Source organism: Mytilus californianus, unplaced genomic scaffold (genome assembly GCF_021869535.1).
Source record: "Mytilus californianus isolate M0D057914Y unplaced genomic scaffold, xbMytCali1.0.p SCAF_10, whole genome shotgun sequence".
Classification (NCBI taxonomy): Eukaryota; Metazoa; Mollusca; class Bivalvia; order Mytilida; family Mytilidae; genus Mytilus; species Mytilus californianus.
In genome coordinates this window covers 50,688,280-50,703,146 of record NW_026262582.1, presented here as the reverse complement: position 1 = coordinate 50,703,146, position 14,867 = coordinate 50,688,280, and the positions used below count along the sequence as shown (strand labels likewise).

The following is a 14,867-nucleotide window of genomic DNA, read 5'->3' as shown; positions in this document are numbered from 1 at the left end:
AGTAATAGGGAGATAAAAAGCATTTTATTTAGATTTGAACCAAACATTTTTTGTCCATTAGCCAAACTAAAAAAAAAGAAGCACAAATTCACCAAACAATGCTACTGGTGCTACTAGTAATATGATGCTAGGTTCTTTTGTTACACTTTATTTTTTTACATCTGTACTGCCTACTGGCGACTCAGTCCTGAGTGTAAATGGTCATTCAGTATGTTAAGAAAAAGACCAAAATTTATAAGGCCTATCTGGCCTAATTGATTTCTAAAATATATTTCATTGTACATATTCAACATTTATCATTCATTTGTTTATTTCTTAATTTGTGTGAATTAACAATAAATGTTAATTACTACACTTTCATACCATAACAAAACTGCCTTACTGTATTGGTATCCCTTATATTTGTATCCATATAACAAAAAAAACTGAAAAGAGAATACTTTTGCAATAGCTTTTTCATATTGAATACTAAAACTTTTTAGATATTTAGACATATTAAGTAGATGTTCATAATATCCACTTGACATTTTATCATATGACTTCTGTAGTTAGTTATGAGTCTTTGAAGCATGCTCACAAAGGTTCTTTTGTTGATATCATTTTCATACTGGTCAAAACTTTTTTTTTGCTTTGACCAGCTTTGGAGGAGATATTTTCAAAGAATTAATAAAAAAAATAACATAGAAATTCACTTTCTAGCTCATCTAGCCCCAATCTTCATGTCAGGCATTGTCATTACTAAAAAACATTAAATGTCTACAATTTCCACATTTAACCGAAATCTTTTACTTATGATTCTGACAATCCCCCACAAAGTAATATAAATAGAACCATACAAATAGTAAGCAAATACATGTTCTCAGATACCATCTCCCATATAAAAAAATCACATTAAGAAAAAAATGAACCTATTATGTGTTCCTCTCATAGCTACAAAATGTATCCAAAATCAAAAATGTGGAACATATATATTCTATCATAATCATTTGGTAATTAATGCAATTAGTATCTCTTCCATGCCCGTGTTGAACATAAAAAACTAAATTTTACATAAACAACACCCCTAATGCTCATGTTGGTTGTCATTGTCCAACACAGACAATACATAGAAAACATAAAACATAGAACTCCTTTTGTCATATAAAACACTGTCAAACATCCAATCATACTATCCACACTGATCTGTGTCCACACTTGTTTAAATATAATATATTTATTGTATTTGTTTTTTTAAATTGTCTTGCAATATATAATTGCTTTCATCTTTAATTTTTGTGTATTGTAATAATTTGGAGATAATGTAAAGTTAACAAAACAGAAAGTAGAACAGGGTGTTGTTAGGTCCTTGAAAGCGAAAAGTAGACACAGGATATGTATTTTCATTTTAATTAAGTTTTTATGAATGCAATTTTTAGACTTGAATTGTCCTCAAAAGTAATTATTGCATTGGTGACAAATAATAATGAAATAGTTGCTTTAAAATGTTAGACTTTAAAACAGCAAATTAAGCATGAAGAATACAAGTATTGTAAATGTGGAAGTTTTCTAATGGCGTATTTGCGATCAGGTACACTGCGCGAAAACATTGAAATTGCGAAAATAACAACCCACGAAATATCATATAAAGTTACTAATAGGTTCATTCATTATCCAGACTTTTTGTTGTAATTAATTAATAATAATAAAAAAAAATTACAATGTTTCGTATACGCCATATATTTGATTATTTGACAAAGACAAAGAAAATCTGCTTAAAGAGGCATTAGCTACGATTTTGACAGTATCAGTTGAACATGATATTGTACTCGTTTTTTTCAAACATTTACAAAAACAATCGCTCTAATCAGTAAGTTTGTTAAGATTTTATCGAAATAAGCTTCAATATACCAAAAAAAGGAGATGTGGTATGAATGCCAATGAGACAACAACTATCCACCAGATTTCAAATAAGTGGAATTACGCAATCATAAGTCACCGTACGGCTTTCAACATGATAAAACCCATACCGTATCGGCTATCATTATTCTCCAACAAGTAGAAATAAAAAGACATGGAATGAGTGCCAATGAGACAACTCTTCATCCAAGTCACAATGTATAAAAGTAAAACACGGAGCCTTGGCTCACACCGAACAGCAAGCTATAAAGGGTCCCAAAATGAATAGTGGAAAACAATTCAAATAGAAAAACCAACAGTCTCCATTTTTTGTAATCTATATACAAAACGAGAAACACTTATGAACCACATCAACAACCACTTCACTCTATCATGAAACAGTAGTGTAGCATTACAACATAGAAAGACACACTATAAAACATTAATTGCAATGACTTAACTCGATCAAAAAGACATATTAACAAAGTAAACATACACTGAACGAATAAATTTAATCTATGACATCATATAAATACCATATCAATAAAAAAGGGGATGTAAATCAATGTCAAAAAGACAACTCAAACCTTATATCTTATAAAAAATAGGGGTGGATCCGGCCATTCTTAAAAGGAGGGTTTCACAACCTAGGATAAGGGTGGGGGTGTTCCAATCATATGTCCCCTTTCAAATGCATTTATCGTCCAAAAATAGGTAATTTTTACCCCCCCCCCCCCCCCCCCCACCCACCACCTACCCCCACCCCCCCCATCCATTTCAACTCATTTCTCCACTGTATGCATGACAAATCACTAAACCAAAATATACTTCTTTCTGTTTCAATTTCTTCAAAGAAGACGATTCTATAGATCCCTGGATCCGCAACTGAAAACGAAGTAAAATACACTCAAATGTACAAACTAAAAATGGCAATATAGAAACGTCTAACTGAAAAAAAATATAGTTCAAACAAATGACCTAATTCATATAATTAGGGGGCTTAATCTAAAACTAAATTAGATAAAACTTAACACTACACACTGTAAAGGAACAAAGTATCGTGATTTGTTTTATTAATGGGAGCGCCAAATAAGATATTCACTCCACATAAAAAAAAGTATGATTTTTACGACAAAAGCTTAGTTTTTAATAGAATGATGGGGATTAAAACAAACTGATAAAACTTATATTTTCTAAATTTACAATAACTTAACTCAAACAACTTTGTATACAACAATTTTCCAATAATCTTCACCAATAAGAGAATAAACAGATTTGCTGTTAATACAAAAAGCTGCTGCATATTATAACGTATAATGGATAATACTTTGAAATATAGCTTTGGCTTCATTGTTTAACCATATTTTGCTAAAACGTTCTTTCCTCATATGATTTACTGGACGCTTGTCTATCTGTCCGTGTAAAATTTAATCAATGCCATTTAAGGTATTGTAATCCATTTCAACTCATTTCTCCACTGTATGCATGACAAATCACTAAACCAAAATATACATCTTTCTGTTTTGATTACTTCAAAGAAGACGATTCTATAGACCTTTTTTGCAGTATTGTTGTAATTCTATAATAAAGTACAAATAATAAGTTATATGTTTCTATAGAATTATAACATTTTTATAAAGTGATGCATACGTTTAGCTTCATTAATAAAAGCGAATGAACATACGTTCATACGAAATAGGGCAGTGCAGAGGAAATATTTTGAATCTTTCCACAATTGAATATAACCGTCATCACTTATATATATATATATATATATATATATATATATATATATATAAGTTTAGCTAGCTATACAACCAGGTTTAAAACATCATTTTCTACATTAGAAAATGACTGTACCAAGTCAGGAATATGAAAGTTATTACCCATTCATTTGATGTGTTTGAGCTTTAAATTTTGCCATTTTATTACGGACTCTCCGTTTTGAATTTTCCTCGGAGTTCGGCATCTTTGTTAATTTATTTTTTGTATATCGGAAAGAGATTTCGAATAGTTCAATTTTTCATTTTAAATTAGATAACATAGAAACATGCAAGAAATACTAAATAAATGTAACGACTGGTGTTGTCTAATCGAACAGTTTTGCATTACTGATTCATGTGATTAATCGGATAATCTTTTGATCTTTTGATCGATAACCGGTTATTAACCGGTTAACCAAGATCTAAGATCTAAGTTAATGTTAAAAAGACTTATCTACAGTACTTATCACATGCACTGTTTTTGATACGATGAATTAAAGTTTATCCTTGGTAATTTAAGGCTTGGCTTTTATTATTCCTAGTGAAGTTTTACTACTATATATACCATGAAGTTTGCAAGAACTTCATATTGAGAAGATAGAACTGGTGATTGTTTTATTTCTTTAATGTTTCAGAAAATTCCGTACAGTTTTTTTTTCAATTTGAGATGGTTATTGATGCTACTCGTACCACCCTAATACATCAATTCAGTCACATAATTTTCATTTTAAATGTTTGAGTCAATACTTCGTATACATATGACAATGTCTTCGATGATAGAGATGGCATATTTGAAAGAAGGTCTACGCAATATGAAATCAAAGTGAAATAATGAAGTCAATCGTAAAAGAGAGGTCAAAGATACCGAAGGGACATTAGAACTCATACGTCGAAAATAAACTGACAACGCCATGACTAAAAAAGAAGATAATAATTAAACAAACAATAGTACACAAGACACAACATAGAAAACTAAATACTGAGCAACAGGAACCCCACCAAAACTTGTCTCAGGTGCTCCGGAAGGGTAAGCAGATCCTACTCCACATGTGGCACCCGTTGTGATGCTCACGTTAGTACACACCCTGTAATAAGTTTAATTTGGTAGATCACATTCGAGAAAAAGGGGACAGGATTGTAGTTACATCAGTTGGAACATATTCGCCTTCATCTGTGAAAAAGATATACCATAACGGTCAACCGACCCATAATGACGTCCGTAAGATTTACGAAATTAAATTCACCACTTGGAACTTTTGGTTTGATAGCTTCCTTGTAAGCAGCAACCCTCTATCAAGGCAATACAAGCCCTGGAATATCGTATCAACTGGGAGATATATTCTTCGTATAAAGGCGCTGCTGGAGTGCATAGAAATGGAAAATTCACAATTTGAAAGCTGCAATTATCTCTTTTGTTGTAAAGTTTTGTTTTCAACCGAACCACATTGTCAATTGCTAGATGTAAGACAAGATATGAGGCAGACATATCTGTATCTGATGTAGCCTTTATCTCAAGTTCAATGGAATAGATTCGTTCAACATAGTACAAGTACCCGGCCACGTCCACTCTGTGTTTTTGTTAGATGTGTTTCTAATTGTATCAATCTGATGAGTTCAGCCTTTTTTCAACTGATTTTTATCGTTCTTTTGTTGCACTGTTCGTGCTGTTACACCACTGCCCAAGGTTAGGGTGAGGGTTGGGATCCCGCTAACATGTTTAACCCGCCACATTCTGTATGTATGTGCCTGTTCCAAGTCAGAGGCCTGTAATTCAGTGGTTGTCGTTTGTTGCTGTGTTACATATTTGTTTTTCGTTCATTTTTTTCAACATAAATTAGTCCGTTAGTTTTCTCGTTTGAATTGTTTTACAATTGTCATTTCGGGGCCTTTTATAGCTGACTATGCGGTATGGGCTATGCTCATTGTTGAAGGCCGTACAGTGACCTATAGTTGTTAATTTCTTTGTCATTTGGTTTCTTGGGAAGAGTTGTTTCAATGGCAATCATACAACATCTTCTTGTTTTATATATTAACCAAAGTTGAACTATTTAGTGAGAGAACATCATCTATATAGCGGAAAGTAAAGTTAAAGGATACTGCTAATTTCGTTTCTTTCTTCATTAAAAGTTCCTGTATGAAGTCAGCCTCATAGGAATAAAGGAACAAGTGGACAAGAAGAGGGATACAGTTTGTTCCCATGGGAATGCTGATGGTTTGTTGAAAAACGCGTCCTCCAAACGTAACAGGTATGTTGTCAATCACGAAATCAAGCATCTTGAAAATGCTAGTTTCCGAAAATTTGTTGTTTGAATCAAAGACAAAATGCTTGAATCTACGATCGTCATTCGTTTTTGTGAGAAAAAAAAACCAGTTCCAACTCTAAATTGACTAGGATTGTCAGTTTTCCTATCGAAGGTCGGTGGTTTTTTTCCGAGCACTCAGGCTTCCTCCACCAATAAAAACTGGCTGTTACGAAATAGCCCAAAAGTGGCGCTTAAAATGGCGTTAAAACACCAACAATCAATCAATCAATTAACATAAAGTGTCATTTCAGTGTTCTGTAAAAAGTTAATTTTCTAACCCTTAGAAATATACATGGTGTGAAAAATTACTTTTAAACATTATATATGCATGCAGTGTAACTGGTCAGCATTAAATTAAATAACACAAAACATTTTCAAATTGATAATAAAAGAAATTGCAACACAACGCGCCAATACAATCAAGCATGACTGTTTTTCATTTGGAGATAATAATTTATATATATTCTTTAGCGCGGCTATTACAAAAAGAAACATGTAAAAATAATATACTAACATTTAATTATTTAGTAAATCCGTCCCAATTAAAATGATTTCTTACATACATTATTGCAATGTGGAATTCTTTAAAATCTAAAATCAGAGTAATACGAACCCCCAAAAATGTGGCTAGTTTCAAATACTCTGAAGAATGATCAGACGTATATAAGCAGAACAGATTATTTAAAATGTATGCTGTAATTTAAGTATACCTTTTTTAAATTGTTGGTATCGATATTCATCGTCTATTGTTTCTTTGCGTTCAGAAATTTTTTCTTTCATTCCTCTTTTCACTCTGCAAATTATCACAGCCAAATCCCTAGTCAAATAATCTAGAAAAGAATTATTGTTTATAAAGTCGGATATCCTAGTCTATATACAATGAAAAAAACCCATCTCCAATCATTCCAACAGTTTAATTCTTCAATAAATATCCCCTATTTGCCATAAAAGAATAATGAGGTCATGTTTAGTCTTTCAGTTTATTTTCATATTTATCTACAGCGGTAAATTCAGTACATCTCAGACAGTTCGCTAACAGTCAGTTTAGTACTGCTCAGCCGATTTTCATAGCGGTCAACAGCTGTTGAAGTGTGCAGGTAAATAAATCTGCTGAAAAGTCTGAAATAGACTGGATAGAGCTTAATTGACTGCAATTGAATTGTCGGAACAAAATTGAATTTTCAGCAGTTAATAAGTCTGAATATTGACCGAGGGACTGATAATTACTTAATGACGTGTTATGTACAAGTCAACGTAGAGATTTAATATGTGTTATTTGAAAAACGATAAACAATAAATCGCCTTGCGGAATGTCAATACAATATCTACGAAATTGTGTTCACGCAAAATGTGAACATTTGATATTGTATCAATTTCAGTAAAACAATAATGTCCAGTACATATCATCAGGGATGGAAGCAAAAACAGTAGGAACAATAATTTCTCCGAACAGAGTGAAAAGAACCCGAAACAAAGTTATATAATCTGTTAGACATGCAATATCTGTCACAGGGTCATTTTCAAAGTGGTTGCAAAGTATCACGGCAGTAACAGACTAAACAAATAATTAAAGATTGGACAAGATGGATGGTGATTTTTGCATGCAAAAGTTAAGAGTACGACACTTTTTCTTCAACTATTCGTGGAAAAGGACTTGAAAATAACTATCGTGTTTTAAATATAAAAGATAAAAGATGGCATAGACGTATGTAAGTATAACAAGATTTTTCATAAAGATCCGATATTATTTAAAATGACTTCCTTTAAGGTGACTTCTGATACTACCGGAAATAACTCTATTTTACTTGTTACCAGCTGAACGCACCGTTTTTCCCTTATAAAACCATGAAGCGGGAACAGTCTGTCGTTTGGTTAACTTCCGTACTGACGTTTCGTTTGCGAAACCATGGAAAGTTTACAAAAAATGTTAATTATTTTCGATCCTCATTTTTGAAAAAATACACCATAAATATAGATTATTCAGAACATCAGTATGCCATACCAGACGATAATTTCCACACCATTTCTATGTTTTCCGATATTGATATTGGAGCCTCTAATGAATAAATGAACAAGTGGACAAAAAGAATGGCACAGTTTGTTTTCATGGGAATGTCGATGGTTTGTTGAAATACACATCCTCCCAACATAACAAATATGTTGTCAATCACGAAATCAAGCAGCTTGATAATGCTAGTTTCAGAAAATTTTTTGTTTGAATCAAAGTAATTTTTTGTACAAAGTAGGATTTATCCTTCCCTGAGACAAAATACATGGATCTACGTTCGCCATTCTTTTTTATGAAACAAAGCTGGACTAACTCTTTCAATTTGACTTTTAGTTTGGAAGGGCACTACCTGTGTAAAATTTGGAAATGTCAAATATTTTAAATGATATTAAAGATAGTCACATTTATCATATGCCAATTGATTAACATAAAGTATCATTTCAGTGTTCTGTAAAAAGTTAAATTCTTACCCTCAGTTATATGCATGGTGTGAAAAATACTTTAAAATATTATATATGCATGCAGTGTAACTGGTCAGAATTAAATTAAATAACACGAAACATTTTCAAATTCATAATAAAAGAAATTGCAACACAACGAACCAATACAATCAAGCATGACTGTTTTTCATACGGAGATAATCATTTTATATATTCTTAAGCGCGACTATTACAAAAGAGAAACATTTAAAAATAAAATACTAACACTTAATTTATTTAGTAAACTCGTCCTACTTTCTATGATTTCTTACATACCTTAGTGCAATGTGGAATTCTTTAAAAACTAAAATCAGAGTTCAACGGACCCCAAAAACATGGCTAGTTTCAAATACTCTGAAGAATGATCAGACGTATATAAGCAGAACAGATTATATAAAATGTATGCTGTAATTTAAGTATGCCTTTTTTAAATTGTTGGTATCGATATTCATCGTCTATAGTTTCTTTGCGTTCAGAAATTTTTTCTTTCATTCCCCTTATCACTCTGCAAAATTATCACAGCCAAATCCCTAGTCAAATAATCTAGAAAAGAATTATTGTTTATAAAATCGGATATCCTAGTCTATATACAATGAAAAAAACATCTCCAATCATTCCAACAGTTTAATTCTTCAATAAATATCCCCTATTTGCCATAAAAGAATAATGAGGTCATATTTAGTCTTTCAGTTTATTTTCATATCTATCTACAGCGGTAAATTCAGTACATCTCAGACAGTTCGCTAACAGTCAGTTTAGTACTGCTCAGCCGATTTTCATAGCGTTCAACAGCTGTTGAAGTGTGCAGGTAAATAAAAACTGCTGAAAAGTCTGAAATAGACTGGATAGATCTTAATTGACTGCAATTGAATTGTCGGAACAAAATTGAATTTTTCGCAGTTAATAAGTCTAAATATTGACCGAAGGACTGATAATTACTTAATGACGTGTTATGTACAACGTCAACGTAGAGATTTAGTATGTGTTATTTGAAAAACGATAAACAATAAATCGCGTTGCGGAATGTCAATACAATATCTACGAAATTGTGTTCACGCAAAATGTGAACATTTGATATTGTATCAATTTCAGTAAAACAATAATGTCCAGTACATATCAACAGGGATGGAAGCAAAAACAGTAGGAACACCAATTTCTCCGAACAGAGTGAAAAGAACCCGAAACAAAGTTATATAATCTGTTAGACATGCAATATCCGTCACAGGGTCATTTTCAAAGTGGTTGCAAAGTATCACGGCAGTAACAGACTAAACAGATAATTAAAGATTGGACAAGATGGATGGTGATTTTTGCATGCAAAAGTTAAGAGTACGACACTTTTTCTTCAACTATTCGTGGAAAAGGACTTGAAAATAACTATCGTGTTTTGAATATAAAAGATAAAAGATAGCATAGACGTATGTAAGTATAACAAGATTTTTCATAAAGATCCGATATTATTTAAAATGACTTCCTTTAAGGTGACTTCTGATACTACCGGAAATAACTCTATTTTACTTGTTACCAGCTGAACGCACCGTTTTTCCCTTATAAAACCATAAAGCGGGAACAGTCTGTCGTTTGGTAAACAACTTCCATACTGACGTTTCGTTCGCAAAACCATGGAAAGTTTACAAAAAAAGTTAATTATTTTCGATCCTCATTTTTGAAAAAAAATACACCATAAAAACAGATTATTCAGAACATCAGTATGCCATACCAGACGATAATTTCCACACCATTTCTATGTTTTCCAATATTGATATTGGAGCCTCAAATGAATAAATTAACAAGTGGACAAAAAGAGTGGCACATTTTGTTTTCATAGGAATGTCGATGGTTTGTTGAAATACATGTCCTCCCAACGTAACAAATATGTTGTCAGTCACGAAATCAAGCAGGTTGATAATGTTAGTTTCAGACTGGATAGATCTTAATTGACTGCAATGGAATTGTCGGAATAAAATTGAATTTCCGCAGTTAATAAGTCTGAATATTGACTGAAGGACTGATAATTACTTAATGACGTGTTAACTACAACGTCAACGTAGAGATTTAGTATGTGTTATTTGAAAAAAAAAAGAATGTCCATATCTACGAAATTGTGTTCACGCAAAATGTTAACATTTGATATTGTATCAATTTCAGTAAAACAATAATATCCAGTACATATCAACAGGGATGGAAGCAAAAACAGTACGAACAATAAATTCTCCGAACAGAGTGAAAAGAACCCGAAACAAAGTTATATAATCTGTTAGACATGCAATATCCGTCACAGGGTCATTTTCAAAGTTGTTGCAAAGTATTACGGCAGTAACAGAATAAACAGATAATTGAAGATTAGGTAAGATGGAAGGTGATTTTCACATGCAAAAGTTAGAGTACGATACTTTTCCTTCAACTTTTCTCTAACAACAAAAAATGTGGTGGTTTCAAACTCTATAAAGAATGATTTGACTTTGTAAATAGAACAGATTACTAACAATTTATGATGTTGATTATATATACCTGCTTTCTGTAGTTGATATCGGAAATCGACGTCTGTTGTTTCTTTGCATTTAGAAATTTCTTCGCTGGTGTGTTTAATAGCTTTTATAGCTGCGAAAATACATAAGACATCAATAGTAGGATATTTTTTAAAAGAAACATGACACTCTTAAAATTTATTTGTTCATTTGCTGACAAGCATAGGGTAGCTGCTCTGTAAATTTAAATTAACTGTTCAATATATAACTGTAATACAATGGTTTTGGCTTGGAGCGTTCCTAATGAAGATAAATCTAGAAATGATGTACAAACTGTATGCAGTGTTTAATTTGATATAATGACAAAGAAGCGTAAGATCAGTTGGGCAATAAAAACATTAGAAGTCGCAAGTAACGAAGAAAACAAAAATTCTCATAAAAATTCGAATATAACACGCAACAGATATTGGACGAATTCTGACAAGTTTTGTTCGGTATGAATCAATCTTGAATTCATGTTTATATCTTTTGATAAAATCTGCGTGGTACAAATGTAGGATCGCGATGCCATTCTATACTTCGGCATGGTAATGTGCGTTTCCTTAATAAGTTACACATATATTTTTATTAAAAGAGGGAGAACAACAAGGTTGTCATATTAAAGAAGGAATATTTTCTCCGACTTTAAATCATTAAATATTTTAAACTCGTTTCGGGGACAACGGTAACATCTGCTGCATGATCTCTATTACAATTGTATGTTGTTATATGTACTGCATTCACTGATAAAGATGTTCATTGTTTTTCTATATTTTGATTTTTTTTTATATATTGCAATGATAATTCAAATTGATAATTTAAATGTCTTAGACGTACCTGTAAGTTTGTAGCTCAAAATATACCACAATGCTGTTCCCAATTTTATCTGTAATAAATCAAACGTAATATAGATAAAACTGCATCTGCAATTGCCAAAAATAAACAAGATATATATCAAATCAAAGACAGTGCAAATAAAACTTCAACTCAAAATGTAAGGTATTGAAAAGGGCTATTTTTGCAGAGCTAATACATTTTAAGAGTTAAAGAAACAAATGACATTTTAAACCCCATGCAAAAATTGAACCTCATCTGTTTGGAAAATTGAAGCCCTATACGAAACTGACCTCCCCTGTTTATTCATTCAAGAAACTTTTTTGAACATATAAGCAGTTTTAAAATACTGACGTCAATAATCGGCAAGGTAAAAATGTTTGAAAAATCTTTTCTGATATTTCTGAGCTTATCCTTACAAAATACTTACATGAGAATTATCACTACTTAAGAATTATTACTATATAAAGTTGTTCAAATAGCTCTGACAATTTTGAAAATCTGAAATTATTAATTTTTTCATGGTAGGTGGGTAAAAAAAAGGAAGTGAAAAAAAAGGTTTAAAACATTAAATACCTGGCCATGGTATTTTGCATCCCCTACCACATGTACCATGGAAAATAGACTAAGATTCTCAAATTTGTCGCATTACACAGATGTTAAGGATGTTAGGTGGTAAATTTCTCAATACCAATGTTTCAATAATGAATCAACTACTTATATGTATGGAAACAAAGAGAATTTTGTTCAGTCGGAGTCCCAGACTACTGTGATGTCCGCCTGCCTTTTTTATGACTTCCCGGAACACAGAACCAACAATTCGTAATCAAGGCCTTTAAATTTCAGAACAGACTTGTTCAATAGGTTAAGAAACATGAAACTGAATACTCTTCTGAAATATTGATTAATTTAAGCGTTGCAAAGACACACTTACGTCTGATATATATCTGCATGTTGTATTGAGATAACCAAGGTCTACTATTGTTGTAGCATGACGGGTTGGGGTGTCCCTCAGCAATTTAAATCTGATGTTCTGTAATGTTATCGCTTGTGGTTCACGGTAAAATCCATTGATTACAGGAATGATAGTTGTCAAGTTTTTGATCAAACAGATCATCAATGCTACATCAAATGTTTTGGAATCAGCTACCCCTGCAACAAACAATTTATATGGTCCTAAAATCAGTGTTAAAATGTGATATGCTGGAGTATTTGACTCACCATTTTCAATATTAAGGATAACTTTTTACAAATGAACTGTAAAAAATAATGACACAAATAGTATTTCCATAAGTAATTTTATACTATTTTATCCTTCAAATAACTATCAATTTCAATTAATTAAGGAATTTATATAATATTTTTGAGTTACAAATTCTGATCAGCTTAATGTCTCAATTGAATAGTATTTACATCTGTTCATATCTATCTACTTTCAAGATTTCTAATGAAAATGATGTTAACATAGTCCGAAAAAGACCAGTGTTTGATCCAAAAGCTTTAATATTATACGTGTATACATCTGGAAAGAAATTCTTATTTTAGTTTTTATACTTCATTGAAAAATACAATAGTATTGGTGGAAATATGTAAACGCTAGTAAAATCTGTAAAAAAAAAAAAAGAAACCTCTGCATAGAATATTTACAAAAATTACATATATAAGTAATTATAAGTAGTGTTCCATTTTCAACATAACTGTTATTGTTAATTTTGAATAGTTATTTGTTAGAGTAATGCCCTGAGTGCGTTATTAACTGTTTATATGGTTCCAATATCATGAAGTAGAACAGTGTTGTTATTTTATACATCTAGGCACTCGATTCAGAAGTGAATTAAGCAAGAAGTAAGTAAAAAAGAGAAACTGTTAATGACAAGATATTGAAGATGTCATTTATAAATGAGAAATATTTTTGTTTAGCCATCACCAAATAATAAAATTAATAATGTGAACGTCATATTAATAAAATCTAAATCCACAGAATTTGAGCAGTCACATAAAGATATACCATTTCTTGGAACTAAAATATGCCTTCGAGTCTGGTTCAGAATTCCCTTTGATTTCAAGTCCAAGAGAGTGTTATATTTTGCAGTCAGCGTTGAGAGTAGATTGGTAGGTGAGAAATATCTGTCAAAATTAGCACGGACTACTCTTGGTGACAAATTTTTCAATAAGTACATACATATGGCTTTTGCTACAGAAAGATGTTCCATAATTGCAGAAATGTGTCTCTTATACAAGTACAACCTATATCGTTGTTACTTAATGGTTCATGTATTCCTAGAAAAGAAAGTTGTCAGTATACACGAAAAAATATATATTGAGGATAATAGAGGTTTTTAAGATATTGGTACATGTATTAATTAACAAAAAAATAATAATATTATAACGCTCCTTGACGTTGTTTGCATAATCATTAAAAAGCAATAGAATTGTTCGTTGTTTCAGATTTTATCTAAAAATTGTTAAAATAATTTTGCAAGGGCAATATCTCTTAAAAGGAGCCAATGTGCATAAATTGGCCATGCTGAATTATTTTGTAGATATTTTTTTTTATTATTAGTAGCTCTCTTTTTTTACAGGCTCAACAAAAAAAAATGTTATGTGGTAAAAATTGTCTTTAAGAGCAAAATAAATCTTGTAAGAAGCTTAGGTAAAACTTCAGACCCAGAATTAGCAGGCACGCTCCCTAGAATCAATTTTAACTTCTCCATTCTGACCTTATATGGTTGCACATTTATGTATTCCACAAAGCAAAACGAACACCTTATTTCAGCAAGTTTTTTTTATAAATGGACGTAAGTCCAAGCATGACCATTATTCTATACTTTATTCTACTGTTTTGGTATTACGATTTCGAGACTGATATTTGTCTGCTGATATGAATCCTGTTACCCTTTATACTTATATTTCATTCTTACACTAAATGTTTTGGAGAGATAAATTTATAAAAGGAACTTAAATTTACACCAACACCTTGATTTACCAATTACAGTGAAAGTAAAGAAATATGATATTTTAGACTCTTTAGGTTTCATGTAACTTCGACTAACAAAACATTTATTTGCTTAAGATAAAAATTTTAATCAAAGGTTGGA

General features: G+C 31.5%; 1 protein-coding gene across 1 annotated transcript; it reads right to left on the bottom strand.

The window, feature by feature from the left end:
• Positions 1-2,659: 2,659 nt before the first annotated feature.
• LOC127718824 (uncharacterized) lies at positions 2,660-14,044 on the bottom strand. The gene is made up of 6 exons (XM_052224899.1): positions 13,778-14,044; positions 12,704-12,921; positions 11,773-11,821; positions 10,940-11,029; positions 6,652-6,771; positions 2,660-3,454 (listed from the first exon to the last, which is right to left on the bottom strand). The coding sequence occupies exons 1-6, from the start codon at positions 13,980-13,982 to the stop codon at positions 3,423-3,425; spliced, it is 714 nt and encodes a 237-aa protein (XP_052080859.1). The 5' UTR covers positions 13,983-14,044; the 3' UTR covers positions 2,660-3,422.
• Between the last annotated feature and the right edge of the window lie 823 nt (positions 14,045-14,867).

Excerpts from the sequence above, each read along its gene's own strand:
- LOC127718824 (XM_052224899.1), bottom strand. The coding sequence starts at position 13,982 with ATGGAACATCTTTCTGTAGCAAAAGCCATATGTATGTACTTATTGAAA. Across the intron at positions 11,030-11,772 it reads TTTGAGCTACAAACTTACAG|CTATAAAAGCTATTAAACAC; the intron begins GTACGTCTAAGA and ends GTATTTTCGCAG. Across the intron at positions 3,455-6,651 it reads ATACCAACAATTTAAAAAAG|AATTACAACAATACTGCAAA; the intron begins GTATACTTAAAT and ends ACTTTATTATAG.